The following is a 21801-nucleotide window of genomic DNA, read 5'->3' as shown; positions in this document are numbered from 1 at the left end:
CTGAATGACACCAGTCAAATTTTTTATTTTAGGAACCCTGAATCTTAAAACTGATGATGGTGGGGTTTTTTTTAGCCTTCTTCATTGTTTGCAATAAAAATAAGGCAGAATTATGGATGGCTCCATAAAAACAAGTTAAACAGACTTTTCTATGATTGTGATTACTACTGTGTTTATGCACACTAAATATAAAAGCATACTATACATTATACCCAAATAACTTAGTTTTTTTTTTCTCATAGTATCTGCCATAAGGAAGAAAATGTCTCTATTTAAAGCTTTAGTCCCTGAGTGTTGTTTTTGGAATTCTTTACTTGTCAGCCAGTGTAGACCCTATCTAGCCCTTCCTCTAATGGTAATTAAACAGATTCTACCTGACTTTAGTTCTTAAGCAAGAAAGAGGTAACTATGAAATTCAGTCCTAGAAGTTATTAAAAGTTATCCAGGTTGTAGCTATTGAATCTTCAGTGTGTAGTATGTAGAACTTTGTGTTAGAAGAATGCTCTCCTGTATTCTAGCTATATCTTAAGATCGCTAAAATTACTGATACTTTTGTAAATGGGACTCTTTCCCGTCATGTCTTTGTATCTCAGGAGTTTAAATTTTTTAATTTTCTTTGTTCTTACAGGACCTTCAATATCTAAGAATCAGAATGGTAGAAAAAGAATAGATTATTTTTAAAAATTAGCCTTTATAAAATTGAAATTTTCTGTATGCTCAGAAAAAGAACCAAAGCCTACTTATTACATGTAATGGATAGTTCATTAACAGAAGGAGCTTGTTTGGTTGTGGCAGTGGGGAAGCTGTTTCTTCCATTATTTAGAAAAGACAACTTGAGAAGTAAAGGGAAAGGAAATAATATATTTCAATAGAAAATGTTCCTTTGTTTTATCCTGAGGGGGTATACAATACATAAATACAGAAAAAGAGTCAAATACTACTAAGAGGATCACTATGAAATATGTCTTTTAAAGTATAATTTTAAAATATAATATTTTATTCAAAATAATAAAACTATATACATTCAATTTACTGAAGTAACTTGATACACATTCTCAATTTGTTGGAGAGAATTTTGGAGTGCATTTAAATATAGATTATCCCAAAGATTCATGCTTGTAAAGAGAATATTTTGTAACTACTGTAAATTTTTCTGAGGATCATAAAGCCCTTTACCAACCACAATTTATGAATCCAACCAGTTCCCTCCCCGCTCCACCTCTCCCAAGGTCTTACTGGAATGAGTACTGAGAAAATAAACCAGGCTGCAACTGGGTAGCTGCAGACATCCAAATGAAAGCTGAAAACCTTGGTCAGAGCTTTGGCGGATCTAGAGCGCAACTGGTAGTGGAATACCTTAGTCATTGGAGCACTTCTTTCAGTTGTAACTGGCTGTTTTTGTGCAGACGCCAGAAAAGGTGTCCTTATTAAGTATTGTAATAACTTTACCCACAATCAAATTCTAACTTCTAAGAGATTAAAGCACATGAATTTTCCTTAGCATATAAATTTTCCTAATGTAGACATATCCTGTCTCTATTTTATCAATCATGTAAGAATAGAACATAAGAATTTAGTTTCTGCTACTAAATCCTTTGCAAAAATATGAAAGGTAGTACTGATGTTTTAAAATAGAAAGTTAATACTAATGCAATGTTGGAAAATGATATTAAAAGCCTTTCTTCCTTCTTGTATGAAAAGGAATGCACTATTTACATATGGAGGCTCCTGTCAAGGTGATTCACAGAGATCTCAAGTCACGAAATGGTAATGTAGTCCTATGTTTTTATTTTACTTATTTTATTATGAAATACGTACACCTTGTTATAGAAATAGGCTCATGTTTTTCATATCTTTTGTACCCTGATGTTTTGACTCATCACTGATACCATGAAAATCTTTCCATTGTTAATAAATATCAGAATTCTTTGTTATTTCAAGGAGCTGCATAGTATTCCATTGTATCAGCACAGAATGTGGACATTTGGGTTATTTACATTTTTTTCTATGATAAAAAATGTTGAGCTTGATATTTCTCAGCAAAAATTTTTAACACATCTTTAATTATTTCTCTAGAATCACTTTCTAGAAGAGGTATTGCTAGATCAAAGCATGTAGTCATATACTTCTAGTCTCCTATTTTTAGATGGTTCTCCGTACTAGCAGTTTTGAGTTTTGTTCTTTTTACTTCTGAATTATTTGGTGTAAACTTTTTATGTCTGTCATTTTACCTGGTGTTGTGCCCAAAAATGATCAAAACATTTCAGAGTTTGGAAAGCAAAGGCTTTCTTTTTCTTCTTTCTCTTCTTCTGTACTCTCTAAAGTTTATTTATGATCTTATATTTTTTAATTTAGAAAGTGAGCATTTTAAAATGTCTCGCAGGATTAGACATTATTACTTTTCAGTAGGGAGGTAACAGAATGCTTCTCCTATTATGTCACTTGGAAGTTAATGGACAAAGGCAGTGAGTGGGATTATTTAGCTGGCCCACACTAGCTAAAGTAAATGTTAGAGCTTGCCACTTAAAAAAAAAAAATCTTGCTGTCAGTTTATTTACATGTTTTACTTATTTACATGCTTTCTAAGTAATTCTTCTAAGTAAGGAGGAAGAGAACTAATTTTTTTTAAATCTTTCAATCACTGCAATTAAAATGGGTGCATGCTAAGAGTGTGATCCTTGCAGTGGGTGGTCGTGGTAAGTGGAGGAAGAGAAGCAGGGGCCCGGCCGGCTGTCCTTGCTGGGCCTCCGGGACCATGAGGTCTGTGGGGTGGAGAAAGGGAAGTTCTTGGCGGCTGCCACTCATCAGTCATCCGGGTTGGACCACCAGCTCGACCCTACCCGGCATCTGGGGCTGACTGTTCTCTCCTTTGTCTAGGTCATCACTTATCCTTTGGCTCTTCATAGACATAAACTTCCTGGAGCTAAACACTTTCGAGATGAGTTGGCTAACAGGAAGTTGTTAGGAAATAATTTAGAATCTAGTAGGAAGTATCAGAATCTTACGACTATAGATTTTTAGTTCATGCTCAGAATTTCAATCCACACAAGTTACTTGACTTCTCTTTTTTAAATCTGTTTTATCAGAATATCTTGAATATCTCATGGGATGAGAATGATTAAGTTACAGATTTATCCATGCTCTCATTATGAAAACTAAGTAACAATGGAGACTGTCCGGATTTTTACAAATTACAATTTGTGCAGTTACTTGATGGGAAAACACCTACACATTGAAAAAATATTGACCTAACTTTTAGCAATTTTTTTTTTTGGTTCTGAAATGGAATAACAAGACTCTTATTTTCTATGTTATATGTTTTTATGTTAGGTTCTTTTTTAATGAAGCACTTGTTAATCTTATAATGAGAAAAAAGAAGTAGAGGTATTTTTAAAAAGTAACTGAATATGGTATTAACAGTATTTCTATCTTTATTTGAAAAAATTGGTAGTTTATATATAGTATCACATTTACCCTTAGGCTATTTCATGCAAAGAGTCTATTTTCCCCACTTACCAAGGTCATTAGTAATAGCTCAGTAAGAATTGATCAGCTAGTGTGTTCAGGGCGCTGTGTGGCTTACAAAAGAAATGCCAGGGGGCACCTGGGTGGCTCAGTCAGTTGCTTCCAACTCTTGATTTCGGCTGGGGTCATGATCTCAAGCTTGTGAGATGGAACCCTCCATCAGGCTCCGCGCTCAGTGCGGAATCTGCTTGAGATTCTGTCTTTTCCTCTGCCTCTCCCCCTGCTTGCTCATTCACTCTCTCTAATATAAATGAATAAAATATTTAATTTAAAAAAAAAGGAAAGAAATGCCAGACGGTTCTTCAAGGTCTACCTTGGGTCTCCTCGCCTCTTCTCCTCTTATTTACCCACTCCCATAAAAGCCCCATCTGCATATTAGCACTCCCAGACAGAGCGTAGCTGCAGAACCACGTGTCTGTCTGCTTAGTGGGAGAGGCCACATAGATATTTGTATGACCCTAAGATATATCATGTCCCCATTGATCTTGTCATTTCCTCTCTGCCCCCCAAAAGTTATTTCTATATTCCTTTTCTCCATGAATGGCAATACCAATTGCCTAAGCCAGAAATGAGATAAAAAGGAACAGTTTGATTGCAGAGATCTTGCTCTAATCATTATGCTGTATTGCCTCGTTATTTGATTTCATCCTTGAGTCCTCCCCCCCATTGCTTAAGTCCAGTTGATTTGGCCTCCTAGATGTTTTTTTTTTTTCTTTCTCTTTCTTTCTTTCTCTTTTTTTCTTTCTTTCTTTCTCTCTCTTTTTTTCTTTCTTTCTCTCTCTCTCTTTCTTTCTTTCTCTCTCTCTTTCTTTCTTCTTTCTTTCTTTCTTTCTTTCGTTCTTTCTTTCTTATTCATTAATTTGAGAGAGAGTGTTCCAGTGAGGGAGCACAAGCAACGGGAGGGGTAGAGGGAGAGGGAGAAGAAGACGCCCCACTGAGCAGGGAGCCCGATGTGGGACTCGATCCCAGGACCCTGGGATCATGACTTGAGCCAAAGGCAGACGCTTAACAACTGAGCCACCCAGGCACCCCCCCATTTTTAAAAAAATATTTTAGAGAGATACAGTATGTGAGCAGGGGGAGGGGCAGAGGGAGAGGGGAGGCAGACTCCCCACTGAAGGTGGAGTCCAACGCAGGGCTCCCATAACCCGTGAGATCATAACGCATGAGATCACAACCTGAGCCAAAACCAAGAATCCAGCGCTAAACCAACAGAGCCACCCAGGTACCCCTGATTTGGCCTCCTAAATGTTTCTTGACTTGGTCCACCTCTCCTATTCTGTGCCACAGCCTTTGTCTGGGCATCCTTTTGTCCTTTGGACTACAACCACTTGGGTGCACAGTGATCTCCTTGCCTCCAGTTCTGTTCTTCTCTCATATGCTCTCCCCTCTGCACATTTGACCATTTCATTTCTCTGCTTAAAATTGTTCATTGGATTTCCATTTCTCACAAAGGCCCTCCCGGACCAGGCCCCTGCCTTCCAAAATTGCCTGCATTTCCCTCTGCTCCTGACCTTCTGCAAGGGTCTTTTTTCTGCCTAGAAAATGCTGTCCTCCCGCAGCGCTTCTCTGTCTGGTTAGTCCCAGCATGTTCTTCAGGTCTTAGTGTGAGCACCATTTCTTCCAGAAAACTCCTGCTGACCTCCTTAGACTTAGATACCCCTGCTCTTTGATTCCAAGGCAATCTCTGTGTCTCTCATCATAGAATTTATCCCACATAATTATATATTTTAAAAAATTTTTAAATGTTAATTCCAGTATAATTAACATACAGTATTATATTAACTTTAGGTGTTATCCCATTTGATTATAGACATTGGTTTCAGTGTCTCTCCCATGAGACTGTAAGCTCCACAGGAGCAGAGAAAAGCCAGTCTTGCTCACCTTCCTCTTCCAGAACATAGTACATTGCCTCGCCCATAACAGGTGCTTGGCAAATATTTGTTAAGTGAGTGAATGTATGAATAAGTGAATGAATGAATGTTGTCCCTGCCTACAAGAGAATCACTCTTCAGTTAGGAGGAAAGATAGATACCAGGAAGTGGTAATTGCTAGTGACGTCCTCAGTACCACGCTGGCAGAATCGTGGCAGAACCCAAGTAAAAAATTTGGTTCTTGGGGTGCCTGGGTGGCTCAGTCAGTTAAGCATCTGCCAGTCAGGTCATGATCCCAGGGTCCGTCCCACAGCGGGCATGGGGAAAGAGAGAGAGAGAGCATGAGCATGGGGAAGGGACAGAGGGAGAGGGAGAAGAGACTCCCCACTGAGTGGGGAGCCCGCCATGGGATACTGAGGAGGTCACTAGCACTCTCTTTCTCTCTCCTAAATAAATCAATAAAATCTTTTAAAAAGTGTTGGTTCTCTTTACTGCTACTAAGCTGTGCCATTTTTACAGGACCTTAGTACTACATTTGATTTAAACAAATATTTCGAAAGCCTTTTAGTCAGTACCTCATGGAATTAGTTTTTTGTTCTTGTTTTAAAAGCTTCAGTGCAGTAAATACTTCAGTTTTACCTTTCATATGCCATATGGAAGATAGAAGTAGAAGTTTATGGGTTTTTTTTGGTATAAGATGACTCAAATTAGATGATTGTCATAATTTTTTTCTTTTTCTTTTTTTTTTTTTTAGTTGTTATAGCTGCTGATGGGGTATTGAAGGTAGGACTCCTTTTAATTTTTTTCAAAAGTATTTGTTAACTTCAGATGTAAGTTTTTGTGACAGATAATTCTTTTATTAATCAGTGGTTGAAGGTTGATACTTGTTTCTCTTTTCTCAGATATGCGATTTTGGTGCCTCTCGGTTCCATAACCATACAACACACATGTCCTTGGTTGGAACTTTCCCATGGATGGCCCCAGAAGTTATCCAAAGTCTCCCTGTGTCTGAAACTTGTGACACATATTCCTATGGTGTGGTGAGTTCATTTCTAATTTTTTTTTGTTGCTCAGGGAAATCTAAAAAAGCAAACACCTCCAGGAGTGGGATACAGCAATTTAACACAGTTTTAAGACAACGATGCTGTTTCCGGTGGAATGCCTAGAGCAATGGCCACAGACAGAACACTTCCTAATTGCCAGAATGTTCATTTTGATCACTTTTCTGCATCCGAGTTATTTTGTCCTGTGTTGAGAAGAAACCAATGCTACTTCCAAAGAGCAATTAGATGGAATCTAAAATAATGCCGGGCCTGACGCACTCATGTGGAGAGTGCTTTCCTGGGCTGGACGCACGACTGTGGAGTATCCGTGTTAAGTCAGTGGAAACGTGGGTCATCTGGAACAGGACTTCACTGTAGTAAGTTGCTCAAAACACACTAGGTCTGCCCCATGAGTGAATTACAGGAGATTTTTGAATGTCAACTATTAAAATGATTAGTGAGTTTCCGGAGAGTACAGAAGAAAACGTACTTAGCTTTTATGGCCTTGTCCAAGCCTGCTGCCAGTCTTATAAAGTAGTGTGACTCTCTGAGGCGTGACTCTAAGGTATGTAAAAATCACAACAGAGCAGCACAGAGGGGAACAGGATAATGTGGGGGTGGGGATGCTCAGGGAATGGAGCCACAGGAAAGACTCCCTTAAGGAGCAGAAGCTTCTGGAGGAAGGGTTTTGAGGTGGATCATTCTTGAGGAATAAGCAGAGGGAAAGAAGTAAGTGGAATGGGGGAACAGTAGGGTGGGAGGGGAAGAAGGGCACGGTGGTTCTTTGGTGGTAGAAGGAATTTATTTGTTGTTTTTTATCCTTAAAAATACTGTGTATCTTTTAAAAAGTCCGAAGTAGTATTTGACACTCCTTCTCTTAGGGTCTCATCTCTCAATCATACTAATCTCTATATTTATATTATTACTCTTAAAAGGAAATTTTCATAATAACGGGAAAAGGAGCAGACTGATTTTGGCCCAAACCCCCATGCCTCCTCTTCCCGGACTTCTGTGGTTTCTATTGAAAGTGACAGCTGATGGCCCAAGAGGAGACCTGCATTGTCACATGTATTCCTGATTCTCTAGAGGCCATCAGCCTCTCGGGATTTACTGCTGGCTTCATTACTTAAGTCTTGGGCTTGTTTTCTTTGGCAAACTTTTTCTAAATTATAATATATCTTATGTGTACCAAATTAATTATTTTTTTAAAGATCTTATTAGAGAGAGAGCACAAACGGGGAGCGGCAGGCAGAGGGAGAAGCAGGCCCTCCGCTGAGCCGGGAGCCCTACTTGGGGCTCGATCCCAGGACCCTGGGATCATAACCTGAGCTGAAGACAGATGCTTAACTGACTGAGCCACCCAGGTGCCCTACTAAGTTAATATAATAGAGATGAATTTTATTGGCTGTTGGAAAAAGTCATTACAAGAATGAGATATGTGCTTTTAGCAAAAGGCTAGAATTTTATTTTTTTAAAAGATTTTATTTATTTATTTGACAGAGAGAGGGAACACAAGCAGGGGGAGTGGGAGAGGGAGAAGCAGGCTCCCCGCTGAGCAGAGAGCCTGATGTGGGGCTCGATCCCAGGACCCCGGGACCATGACCTGAGCCAAAGGCAGATGCTTAATGACTGAACCACCCAGGCGCCCCAAAAGGCTAGAATTTTAAAGGTTGGAAGACAACAGTAGCTTCAGGCTAAAAATCTCATTTCCCTTAATTCTGGGTATTTCTAAGACTGAAGGCTATAAACTACTATAGACAGCGATCAAATAAGTCTCATTGAAAGATGGGGAAGAAACATAAGTTCCTGAAGAGGCCTGATTCTAAAACTGTTCTCTGTGTCAAAAGTTACTACATTCTGACCATCCTACCAATCACCTGCTGGGGAGGTCTGAAAATGGGGGAATTTGTTGCAATTTCAGACTTTAGTGAGATGTTTTCTCTTAGGAAGTTATGTACCTTCATTTTTAAGCACCAGTGTGTTTATCGTGTCAGGCAGGGTGTTAGACACGGATGCGGTTAATGTAAATTGGACTTCACCTGCTCATTGGGACCAGTGTTCTATCCTGTGGAACAGGAACAAGCAAACTGTTTCTGTAAAGGACCAGAGAGTAAATATTTGAGACCTTGAGGCTCACTAGGAGTCCCCATTGTGTATTCTTTTGTTTTTTACAACCCTTTACAAATGGTAAAACCACTGTGCGCTCCGCAACAGGGCTCAGTCCACAGAGAAAGCTGTGTGGAGCTGGAGGGAGGGAAAGGAAGCCTCAGGGCTGGAGTAGGTCACAGTGAGTCAGCAAGAGACCACACTTCTCACACTCTCACTTGCCTGTGCATATAGATACACACACACATATTTAGGCTGTTATAGTTTTTAAATTATTTTTGCATATGAACTAGGAAACTTTAGAGGCTCATTTTAGCACTCCCCAAGCTCTGGTATAGCACTTGTACTTTGAAAATTCTCCCCAGTTCTTGGACTTTTCCTATCTCAGAAATGTTTGATCTGAAAGACAACTATGGGTTCCAGATAGAGTGAACTTTTGGTTTCAGTATATCTCACTTATGAAAACAAACCTCACACCGCTTCCTTCTAGAACCTTTCCGAACCAGGGGCCAGAGTAGAATCTCAGTCCCAGTAACCAAGGACCAATTCATTTTCACAGGCAAACTATCAAAGATATTAGTGACTTCCATGTCTCCTATATCTTTTTAAATCCTTTTCACTCATTCCTCATCGACCCCCTCATGTTAAACATACTTTGAATCAACCTTTCTGAGGCTGCAAATGTTGTTTACATTATTAAGAAGCTTTTCTTTCAAGTAACTGTGCGCAACCTCTTAGTAGATGGGCCTGAACATTTCTATTGGTGAATGAGGTTTTCTCTGGACTTGTTTACTGACCCTTCGTTCTGTTCTGAGGGATTTAACAAATGCTTAACAAATCATTCCATCAAGTAGTTTCACTTACTGTCGCAAACTCGATAGCCACTCACTGAACATTTGCAGTGTCATTTGATATTTACACACTGGATGCTGCTCTGCGGGACCTGTCCCCCCCAGTCACCTGCTTCTGCGGTCAGGTTAGAGGCTTCTTTTGACTGGTGGAAACAAAAATGCCTTTCCAGTGACTCTGTTTGTTTTAAAACAGTATCTTAAAGAGAAAGGTTTACTTGGAATTCTGGTTATGCTCAACCCATAGCTGTATCAACAGAGTTCCACTCAAAGTTGCACATAGGGGCTCCTGGGTGGCTCAGTCGTTAAGCATCTGCCTTCAGCTCAGGTCATGATCCCAGGGTCCTGGGATCGAGTCCCACATCAGGCTCTCTGCTCCGCGGGAAGCCTGCTTCTCTCTCTCCCACTCCCTCTGCTTGTGTTCCCTCTGTTGCTGTGTCTCTCTCTGTCAAATAAATAAATAAAATCTTTTAAAAAAAAAAAAGCCCTACATATAAAGTTGCACATAAACCAGTTGAATTATAAATGAGAATTCAAGATTTTATTTAATACTGACCCCTTCCCATTATGTTCTAGATAAACACCATTTAGTGAAAGAAATAGTACAAGGCATGCTTTCCAGAGCTTTTTGTTTAAACAATCACAAATTTTTGAAAAATAAAGAAAGCACTGCATGGTCAAAGTAGTTATTACCTAAAAGAGCAGGAGAGAATGGTTGTTAAGGTAGGGGCATGTTAGTTTTAGAACTTTGTTGTCCAAAGACTGAAAATAATACTCACCTAGGAAAGCAATGTGGTTATTTAGAATTTTTAATGTCCTTTCAATAATAGGTGAGTAGCCAGGACCATTTGTCAGTACAGTATCTCTTGGCATAAAACATCCCATAGTTCATGAAGGGTCCATTCTGTTCATTGTGCCTACACACACACACACACACACTCTCTCTCTCTCTCGCAGATGAATAAGACCCTAAAAAAGAGTGGTCCTTTTTTGAAACCCACCTCAAAAAAAACCACCTAATATATTTTTGCTTTTCATTTTTCTATTTTTCAGACTTGCTGTAAAAATTTAGCCCCTAGTATTATCGAAGTCCCTCACCCCCACAACTTGATAAACCTGTGTTGCTTCTTAACTCATGGCAAGACCAACCAGCCTTAGCCAGCCTTAAAATAAATGTGCTGTGAATGCCAGAAGTGGATCTTGTGATCCTTGCTTCTAAGCTGATAAACTTTGCTGGGCAGGCAGTTGTTTCTCTCTCCATTTTACAAGAGAGGAGATTGTGCTACCCCTTTACAGTGATCTCTCTTGAAGGACGGAACCAGAGGAGTGTTTAGTATGTTATCCACAAAAAAGAAAAGACTCAAGGAAAGCAAAAATCATTGACAGAACAAGCCTTCTGAGAACACAAGGCCTAGCCACTCTTTAAAAACAAAGCTGTCCTAATGACAATGCAGAAAGGATTACCTTCCCAGAAGCTTCTGAGCCAGAACCACAATTTGAAGAGAGTGGCTTAGGAGTGAGCATCTGTGTGTGGCTTGTGTGTGAGCCCTGTTCCAGAACAATCCGGGCTCAGGTAATGGCTTGCCATTGTTTGTAAAAGAAAGGGCAGGAAAAGTACACAGCCTTGTCCAAGTTTCTCTGCAAACTGAAAATAGAAATTTTTCCTTGTGAGCACAGTTTAGACGTAAATACGTCTCAAGATAGAATGAGTTGGAAAGTATTTTTAAGGGGAAAGATCACAATAATGTTTGGCCTGCATTCCCGTCACTGATGTTTTCAGGCCTAGTTTAATATATTTTTAGACCTTCACATGACTTCCTCCACAAAGGACTGTGTTGTGCCGAGTGCCATTGTGTTTAGTGCAGAAACCGCTGTTGTCCTGTCTCATGGCGCCTGCTTTCTGCCACACTCCTGCACCTGGGGGATCGGTCACAGGGACTCCGCGCGCGCTGGCGCTGGGCTTATGCGGGGACTTCACGTGGCCCCAGCGGCGCCTGGGCCACGCCCGCGCCCCGCACGTGCGCCGCCCGCACGGGGCCCCTCGGCGGTGGCGGCTCGCCCACAACCCGCACACGGATGAAAACGAAACTCTTATTTTTCCAGGGAAACAGAACTCAGACCTTAGTAGATTTGGGCTATTTTCCAACTGAATATTTGGGAATAAAGAATGACATAAATCTTTTTGTCTATCACTTCCCAAGCTCTTGGTTTTGCGTTTTACCTCGTAAAACCCAGCCAGCCTTTGTGTGTGCGCCTGCGCAGTGGGTTGTGCACGCAGCCCAGGGTCAGAAAGCAGGGGCGGGGGGCTGGAGGCCACCTCCCTGGACATTTTGGGGTCTGGAGCATTTGATTTATTTGAGGCTGAGTCACTGTTCCCTTTCTCCTTAGGAAGGCCAAATTCCTCAGTTTGCTTGCTCTGCATACCCCTCTGCCTCCCCAACCTCAGCACCAGGGGAGTGGTAATGGCGTGCAATGGAGGGGCTTCATTTCCTGCTCAGCCCTTTCGCTGCTCCATCCCTCTCCCCTGTGCGGGCAGGGTCTCAGGGGTGATTGCATACGTGGTCTGGTCCTCACGCTGCCTTTACTTACAGTGCTTGCTAGAATCATCCCCTTCTGGGATGCCCCTTACCTTTTCCTAATCACTTCTGGGACTCAAATAGAATTATTCAGTAGCTCTTCTAAAGAAGTACCTTACACACTTGATTAAAAGCCCAAAGAGGCTTCAGTGAATTTTTTTTCTCCTGCTTGAGCAGCATCTGCCAATTTCCCTGATTTTCCTGCTAATTAGCCAGAGTTCATTTAGCATGTTCTGATTCGAATATGACTGAGCACTGGCTGAGGAAACAGTGGATACAGAGTTAAAGGTTTGTAGGACCTGCTTGAATAGAGTACATGTTCTCAGTCTACATTCTTATTTAGAAATGGGTTTTTTGTTTTTAGAACAAGAGCAATCTAAATCAAAACTGCTGAATTCATTTGCTTCTCACCTCTGCCATGGCTCCACACCTGAAGTATGGCACGTCACATTCTCTTTCACTGCAGCCTCCCTACTCTAGACTTATGTCAGGTGAAGAGCTTGACCATTAGGGTGAGGCAGCAAGTTCATATTCTTGCTCTGCCACTTGATAACAGAGTGGTTGTGGGCAAGTTTATTTGACTTTCTGAAGCCTTAGTTTCCTCATCTATAAAATGAGGATCACTTCTCTTCGCTGGGATTGATATTAATCATGACAACACCTGTAAAGAGTTTAACAAAGTATCTGGAACATAATCACTCAGTAAATGATAGTCGTTGTTATGAATATTGATAAAATTATAATTGTTTTGCACTTCACAAAATATTGGTAGACTCAGATTTTGATGCCCATCTGTATAAATCGAGAAAGTTACCTGAATGTAAAAATCTCCATTACTTAGTATTTTAAATGAAACTCAAATCATTGGCTGTTTTCAGCATTCCTAGCATCAGTTTGCTTTCTTTGGGCATACCAGTGCAGATTTATTAATCGTGCTGATCTCAAGGATTGCAGAGAGATGAACACACACATACATTTCCCCCACCACACACACACCTAGCCTATATATATGAACAAAAAGTGTTTATTATATTTTAGAACAGATAGTAAATTATGTTATAGGTGGAAGAAAATGACTCCCTTAGATCAACTCATTTTGAGAGAGCTTCCTCCAAAACACAAAATTTAAATGTTACAGTTCTGCAAGTACCTACCATTATGGGGTGAATGGTTTAGCCAGTGATTTGGATTTAGGGCTCAATATTTTTTATCAGACCATTACTGATCCTTTAAAAATACGGTCGAATTCCCAGTTACTATCTTATAGAGAAATTTATTGGTGATTGAAGGTAGAAAGAGTTTGACTAACAAAATATAAAACCTAATTTGTGGGAATCTGTGAGAATTCTAGCAACTTACAAGATAAATTATGTAGGCCCATTGGTTTCATAAGTCTGGCTCTAAATGTTCTGATTTCTAAACTAGTTTTTTTTCTTTATAAAAATGAACAAAAAATGAATGTATGTGTGTGTGTCTGTGTGTATATATATATAATGTATATATATATATATATAATATGTGTGTATGTGTATATATATATATATATATAATATTTGGAAGAAGTCCTAGGCATGAATATGTATATGTTTTGTCCAAGTTTCTACAGGTGGGGTTGGTTTTGTCTGGTAATTGGATACAGTTAAGTGTTAGATAAAGTTTCAGTAATATACCAAAAATATAAAGTACAAGAATAAAAATTCCATTTTCTTTTTGTTCCAGGTTCTCTGGGAGATGCTAACAAGGGAGGTCCCCTTTAAAGGTTTGGAAGGATTACAAGTAGCTTGGCTTGTAGTGGAAAAAAACGAGGTAAGACTACGATTCTCCATTCAGGTACATAGATCAGAAAACAGTATTGGGGTTTTGCAAAAGACTTTTTCATCTTCTTCAAATTGAAAGTAAGTTCACGCTTATGGAAAGATTAGCAGTAGGAGCTAACACAAAGGGTCAAAGTGATGTTATTCCTCATGAATGGACCCTTTACATCTAATTGTTGCAGCTTCACGTCGTGATGCTGTAGATCAAAAATTGTACAAGTACTGTACTAGTTTCTCAGTCTCAATTGTAAAACCTAGGGGTTTGTTCTTAGTGATGAAAGAAGCCATTGCGTCCAAGGTAGGGGAACAGTTTAACTCCATCTCCTGCGTTTAGGACATCTTTTTTACTGGCCGGGAGTTGATATATCTGTAAGAGACCTTCAGCTACTTCAACTTACCTCTCCCAGCAGGAGTCACTATAGTACAAGAAACTGTCGCTTAGATGAGAATTTCAAAAATAAAAGAAGAAAAAATAGTTTCAAAAAAGGGAAAAATTACAGTTTTGCCACCTACGTTGAACACTACATTGAAGATGAGCTCCTCACTGGAATTGGCGAGGCAGTGGCGTAACTGTTCCCGTCTTCATGCAGAGCCTTTCCATTTCAAAAGAACTTCAGTGGCGTAAACACCGTTTGTGCTGTGTCCCCAGCCTCGCTTTTCTTCTTCCCACAAATTGAGGCTTTCAGTTAGTTGGACCTATGAGCCTACATCAGAGAACGTGGTACATTCATATCAAAGAGAGCAACTACATTTTGAAAGGCTTAAAATTGTGACTGAAATGCACAGGCATGGAAATCCTCAGCATAAGGATGAAGCATCCAGTATCAAGGTACTATGAGAACTTAGATCCGGTAATGGAAGCACGCAGTTGTCTTTGCAATGCAAAACAACCTTATTTCACAGAGCTTCATTTCCAGATCTGATCTGTGCGCTCTGCAGAAGGTAAGAGTGCAACCTGAGGATAAAATAATTTGCAAAAAGGTGAATACGTGGAGATATGCCCTTTTTAAGGCTATGAAAGAATTAGATTGATCTGCTCCCCATGTGAGTGCAGGAACAGACTGGATTAACCAAACAGCTGCTATTGACTAAGAGAAACCAAGTTTTCGTAGTTTAGATCACATAATCCCTCTACCTTATTAATTTGTCCTCCTGAGCTATTGAGAACAGATGAAATGTTCATGATAGCTGAACTTGATGGGAGAGAGCTGCCAATTTAAGAAAAAGCAAAAGGAGTTATATTCAAGAATGTGTCTTGCTCAGTGTTTCACAGGAGCTGTTCTGTTTTAATTAAGCGTCCTGGTTATTCCCGGTGTGCTATTAAATCAGACCCTCGTACACAGGATAACTGATATTTTCATGATAGGAGAACCCGCTTGTCTCTGTTCTATTTCTCTTGCCAGTGAGGTGATTAGATGTTTGGTTCTGGGTTTACAAATGGGAGTGAAGAAAACAATTGACCTAATGTTGACTTTGGAGTGGAACACTCAATGTAACCTTTTCCCCTCTACATTGTTCTAAGAAAAATTAGAAGAAAGTGTTTTAAAAGCTGACTGGACCCTCCAAATACGTATAAGAAAAAACAATATTTTAAAATAATATTTCATCTAAAGGATGGCAGAAGAGGTGCGCGTCTAAAGCACTTTCAAAACATGAGTATCCATCAAGGATGATTAAAGCAGACAAGAAAAATGAATTTAGAAGCTGCCTTTGGATAGCTGGCTTGGGGGCTGGAATCACCCATAAATAACCTTGAGAACTTCCTCAACATGTACAGGAGGAGGCTGTAAACCACCCCCCCGCCCTTTTCCTCAGGGATTCCCTGGAGTAGAACGTACTGTTTTTTCCGTGGTGTGACCTGATTGATAGTCGCCTAATAACCGATGGAGACCACTCAGATACCTCCCCTTCTGTACGCAGAATAGCAAGTTCAAGGAACCCCACATGGTGAAACAAGTTTTCTCAACTTTCTACTGAACTTAAGGAAAATTGGGTATTGAAGGCTACTTACCTGTCTACTCTCACTCTGCACAATATTTGTCAAAAATATGGAATTTAAGTTTAACTGTACTTTCCATTGTCATCATTCACAAAGGAGTCTTCATTTCATCTCATAAATGTAGACACGTATTACCAAAACAAATTCTGTTGACATAACATTAAAAGAATTGCCAAGTCTCAACTATATAGAACAAACTGAAGGGGTTGCTAGAGGGGAGGTGGGCGGGGGATGGGCTAAAGGGATGATGAGGACTAGGGAGGGCACTTGTTCTGATGAGCACTGGGTGTTGTATGGAAGTATTGAATCACTATATTGTACACTTGGGAAACTAATATACTGTATATTAACTAACTGGAATTTAAATGAAAACTTGGAAAAAATGGCCAAGGATTTATTTCATAAAAAAATTGAGACTCTGACTTAAAAATAATTTACAAAATCCTTTCAACTTCCAATTATTTCATTTATTTTTACTTTGGAATACCTTGGGTTCTTGAGTTGATAAGAGCAAGCTGGTTTTTTTTGTTTTTTTTTTAACAGGCCTCATTTAAATAAAGAATGATGTGTTTAAACCTAGGGAGACATTTTAAATGTAAGCCAGTCACCCTAGAATGCACCTATATCCAAATATTAGAGTTACCTTTTCTTTCTAACTTTTTATTTTGAAATAATTATAGACTAACAGGAATTTGCAAAAATATTAGAAGGGATTCTGTGTACCTTCATCCAGCTACCCCCACTGGTGAGAAACAGGTATAGGCCAATACCAAAACCAGAAAGTTGACATTGATACATTACTCTTAACCAGACTCTCGACCTTATTCAGTTTCACCATTTAGATTGCTTTTTGGATCTATAGGAAGATCAATACGGTCTAAAAATATCTGAAGGTGTTTGCTTCTAAATGCTTAATATAATTTTTCCTAATAGTAAATCCCATTAAAACTAGATACATAAAGCACTGTTAAAGACTGAACCCTTTAGGAGGGTATTACTAATAAATTTTGTAATTTTTATAGACATGTATGTTTGTCTTCGTAATTTCTATAAAACTGAATTAGTGGTCATTCAAAATATTCTGACAGTATAATTTCTATCTTTACAAATACTTAGATTCTCATAAAATATGTTTTGTTCTAAGTAGCAAAACAATTTTTTTCTTTTAGAGAGCGCGCACAGGCACACATATACGGGAGCAGGGGGAGGGATGGAGGGAGAGAGAGAATCCTAAGCAGGCTCCCTCTCTCGGCCCTGAGATCATGACCTGGGCATTGTCAGTCACTTAACCAAAGTATTCTTAATAGGCGCCCCAAACTATTAACAGAAATCCTCAATCCATTGTTGACTACATTTTGGAAAAAAGATAATAAAAAATAATTGACAAAAAGTAATTTTTTGCATCTTATGTAGAAAATGGTGCAGAAAAAGAATATGCTTTTTAAAAAATGTCATGCCTAATTTAGTGGTTGGGAAATATTTTCATTTTAATTTTGGAACTTTTAAAATATTTAAGTTTGAACTAGTACGGCTAAATCTGTTGCTAATATCTGGTTATTTCGGGATGTTTTAATGCATTAAGAATGCCCACAGTTCTGTAAACAGGACTTAAATACTTCGGATTTTCTTTTAAAGTACTTTTTAATAAACCAAAATAAACCCTTACATTAGTGTCTGAGTCTAGATTTAACTGATATTTGACCATATGAGATGATCTAAAATAATTACGTCTTCTTTCATAATGTCTCAGATGCAGTAGCTAAGAAGTTTCTCAGTAAGAAAAGATGATAGAAAAGATTAACATCCATCCATATTCATCCAGGTCACATTTCAGTTCTTAGAAAAATGTGAAAAAGTTATATTGAAAATGTTCCCTTTTATGAGAAATTTCCATGGGGTGCATTTAGCTGAGTAATTGCAATCACTTTGTTTCTCTTAGTTGCCAAATATTTTTAAAAAATAAACACCTGATTTTCCTTTTGATCTTCATCAAAAGGTTTCCAGTTCACATTACAGTAAAATAAGAGTACAGCTTACCAGATCTCCTCTATTCTATGTAATCAGTTAAAAAAATGTTTAGCATAGTCTTTAATTTGGCGAGGGCTGTTTTGTTTAAAGCTTTCAGGTTTTATATATTTTAGTTTATTTTTATTTTAAGGTTATCTGTAATTCTAAATACAGATCCCCATCTGTTTTCTTGCCAGGGCAACTCTTTTTCTAGTTTTATGCGTAGCCTCCCCCAAATCCAACTAAGTTCAGTTTCAGTTTTTTATTTGCAAAACTTCTTTGGTAAACAATACTGCATAATAAATCTTCTTAGTACTTCTTAGTGCGGTGGTTCTCAACCGTCATACCCAGGCCTCTCTTGATAACAACTCTTTTCATGCTCCCTCTACTTGCTGGAAGTGAAATTCAGATGTAGTACAACCTACCCACACACATTGTACTTTAAAGTCAACATAATGCTCTCGTCGTAGTATACAGAAGAAATAAATACGTATTACGGTGTATAAACGCGCAGGCACGACCGCAGGAGAGGAGAAAATGGAATAGTTTCAGAGCTTGTACCTATGGATAAATAGGATTCAACAGCTACAAATGCAGAATGGAGTTGAATTGTATCAATGATTCCAGCAGCATGAGCAATGCTGTTGTAGGTGACATTTTCTAAAAATCTTGGTAAGGTTATGAATAATGCAAAGATCAATCTGCCCTTGATTTATTTTATTTGGTAGTTGCATTCTTAGTTCATTGCATTTTAAATCTGCTCAAAATATCCTTTGTGTTTATTGTAAATCAAAGAGAGTCTAGAGCCAGAAAAATGATTAAACCTCGTTGTTTGATTGCACAGGGGGCAACTGAAGTTTGGTGGAGTGCAAGGGAGTACTTAGAGATTTACCAACATAGTGAAGGATGTCCAGCATTCTTGACCCGCTCCAGGTGCAACTCTCCAGACTTTAAAACAAAAATGCCTCCATAGATATCTAAAGAGCCTCCAGGGGCATGGCAAGTTCTAGAGAAGCACTTCTGTAAAATGTTGGAACAGGACAGATGCTCACAGTGTAATCTTTGTTGTATCCAGCCCTTGTGCTTTAGCCATAATGAGTCATATGTCCAGAATCTCTTATTGGCCAATGAGAAGAGGCACACTTCTTTCAAATGATCTCTGGGACGGTCTGTGCTAAACACGTTTCCAGAGGTGTCACGCCTACCGCCAGCTACTTTCCTAGCTGCCTGGGCTGTGTGCCTATTTCATAGCCGCCTGCGCAAAGATTGGTGGTTTTAGGCCTTGCCCTTCTCCTACTGTAGTTTCCTTCAGACTTGAGTCTATGTTTCATTGTATTTGTTGTGCGGAACCCGACTTCTCCATCCACTGGGATGCCTTTTTGGAAGAACAGTATTAAAAGTCTCTTTAGACATACGATGTATCTAAACATAAATTCTCATCTGCCATCTATCAATCAATGGAAGCTTAAAATTTAATGACCTGTTTGTGCTCTAAATGTTACTTTTATGAACTTTCAGTGAGGATCTGCTTACCTTCATGAGTAAATCCTTGTGTTGTCTCTCCTTCTCCGTGGTAGAGATTAACCATTCCAAGCAGCTGCCCCAGAAGTTTTGCTGAGCTGTTACGTCAGTGTTGGGAAGCTGATGCCAAGGTATGTAAGTCAGGGTTTTTTTTTTTTGGTCGTCGTTCAGAATTCTGAAATTTCACTTGTTTGTTTGGCTTTGAGTTAAAACTTAGGGTAATGAGAGTCATTACAAAGTAAAGCTAGATTGCTGTTCCTGTGAGCCCCAGATGGACTGTTAAGGCTTTCTGTTGTTGTCTGCTTATTTTGATCCTTAGAAATTCATTACTGGCTCTTTCTTACAGCCCCTCTGGCACTCTTGATTCAACAGAAAGAATTGCATTCCTTTGTTTTTAATCTTTAATAAGAACTGTTGCACCTTCGTGTTCTAAAAATGGCCAGCACACAGTGCTTATTCTATGCCAGGCACTATTCCAAGCACTTTATGGACCTCAGAATAGTTCTATGATACAAGTTGTGTTATTCCACCCATTTTCCAGATGAAGAATCAAGGCATGCAGAAGTTAAGTAATGCTCAAGGCCACAGCTAGTACATGCTGAGAATGGAGAATGAGCCCAAGCGGTCTGAACCAAAGACCAGGCCAGAGTAGCACTTCTATTTGTTTTTGTTTTTTTTTTTAAGATTTTATTTATTTATTTGACAGACACAGCGAGAGAGGGAACACAAGCAGGGGGAGTGGGGGAGGGAGAAGCAGGCCTCCCGCAGAGCAGGGAGCCCAGTGAGGGGCTCGATCCCAGGACCCTGGGATCATGACCTGAGCCGAAGGCAGACGCTTAACGCCTGAGCCACCCAGGCGCCCCCAGAGTAGCACTTCTGGAGAAACTTGGTATATACTCCTTGTCCGGATTCATGATGTTTTGAAGCCATCACAAGAGAGTTGGAGACATTCCAAAATGTAGACTTTCCTGTGGTTAGCACATCTGAGCATGAAGGCCCATTTCCTTTCCCTGCAAAGATCATTTTAAAAGACTCTTACATACCTACGGAAATATTTATGGATAAAATGACAGGCGAATCTTGGATTTACTTCAAAATAAAATGAAAGGACATAGATGGTGGTGTAGATTAAACAAGATTGGCCATGATAATTTTTGAAGCCAAGTGATAAGTATATGGAGGTTCATTTTTTTTTTTCCTAAGAATTTTTAAAACTTTAATACAGTTCAAATCAGTGGGCTGGGTTCACTTCAGCTCCTTCACTGCCAAACCTGGGAGCAGGGACTGCTTCAGTTGCTCTGCCTTCTCCTTGTCCGTGATGATCCTTGATGACCAAGGTGTAAAGGTGTCTGCTGCACCGAGCTTTAAACTTCACATTATCCTTATTTTTCTTAATCTTGACGGATTTGGCGTCCTTTCGCCTGGCCATGAGCACAAAGTCCTTGATTTCCTCGATTTTGGGAGGCATGGCTACCGGGGGGCGCAGGGGGGCACGCGGCCGCCACCCAATCATGGGTTACCCCGATTAGTGCCCCGTTTACCGCCCGAAACACTCACGTATATGGAGGTTCATTACATTGTTCTCTCTACATTTGTTTGTTTGAAATTTTTCATAATAAAAAGTTAGAAAGTAAAAAAAGACCCTCACAGATTAAACACAAAGAAGAGACAGACCCAAGAAAGGAACTGTAATTTTATAGTTCGGATTTGTCCACTCTTTCATGGAAATAGATAGATTGCAAACTGACTTTTTAAATAGAGATCTAAAAACAAAGACTTAGGAATGGAATTTCTTCCTTAATTTAAACCCCGTTCCAATCGGGCCCTCAGGAAGAATGCATGCGGGTAACACACAGCATCTTTCTCTAGTGGGAAGGATGCACAACCGGTAAGTTGGAGTCCTCACCGCGCCGAATCACACACGTGACGCAGCACGTGGTTCCGCCCCACCACGTGAGAACAGCTCAACGCCAAGTACAGTGGTCTGTACGGTAGAGCAGCCGATAGAGCAGCCGGGCGCGCGGATCTGCGAGGCCTCTGCCCCGTGTGCGCCCTGCTGGCTGGGCTGGCCCGGCCGGTGCCTTGTCTCCGAGGAGATTGTTCTGGGGGCTTCCCGGATTTGCACATTTCACCTTTGACCTGAGAACCAGCAGCCTTAATCTTTGCTTTCACCCCTGTTCATCAAACTACCTTCACCCTTTTTTTAAAAAAGGGGAGTCTTATATTTACTTACTATTGTTTGTTATTAAAGAATTTAACATTTTTAAATTCTGTTAGTGTTTTTATTTAGTATCACTTTTTATTAGCCTCCATGACAAAGTTGCATAGGTATGGCATGGTCTGCCCTGCCTCTGTTTAGGTCCTATTATTTTTATTTATTTATTTTTAAAAGATTTTATTTATTTGACAGAGAGACAACAGCGAGAGAGGGAACACAAGCAGGGAGAGTGGGAGAGGGAGAAGCAGGCTTCCCGCGGAGCAGGGAGCC

At 39.7% G+C, this 21801-nt stretch overlaps 1 protein-coding gene and 1 pseudogene across 1 annotated transcript in view; one reads left to right on the top strand and one right to left on the bottom strand.

Annotated features, from left to right (window-relative positions):
• MAP3K20 (mitogen-activated protein kinase kinase kinase 20) overlaps positions 1 to 21801 on the top strand; it is a 157049-nt gene that overhangs the window by 82722 nt on the left and 52526 nt on the right. The window contains exons 5-9 of the mRNA XM_081815326.1: positions 1702 to 1767; positions 6154 to 6182; positions 6302 to 6439; positions 13692 to 13778; positions 19370 to 19444. Coding sequence (XP_081671452.1) covers positions 1702 to 1767; positions 6154 to 6182; positions 6302 to 6439; positions 13692 to 13778; positions 19370 to 19444 — 395 coding nt within the window. The remainder of the gene's footprint in view (positions 1 to 1701; positions 1768 to 6153; positions 6183 to 6301; positions 6440 to 13691; positions 13779 to 19369; positions 19445 to 21801) is intronic.
• On the bottom strand, positions 20547 to 20832 carry LOC115943801 (large ribosomal subunit protein eL38 pseudogene; annotated as a pseudogene).

Source organism: Leptonychotes weddellii, chromosome 3 (assembly GCF_054177405.1).
Source record: "Leptonychotes weddellii isolate Sample4059 chromosome 3, ASM5417740v2, whole genome shotgun sequence".
NCBI lineage: Eukaryota > Metazoa > Chordata > Mammalia > Carnivora > Phocidae > Leptonychotes > Leptonychotes weddellii.
This window is presented reverse-complemented; position numbering and strand designations above follow the sequence as displayed.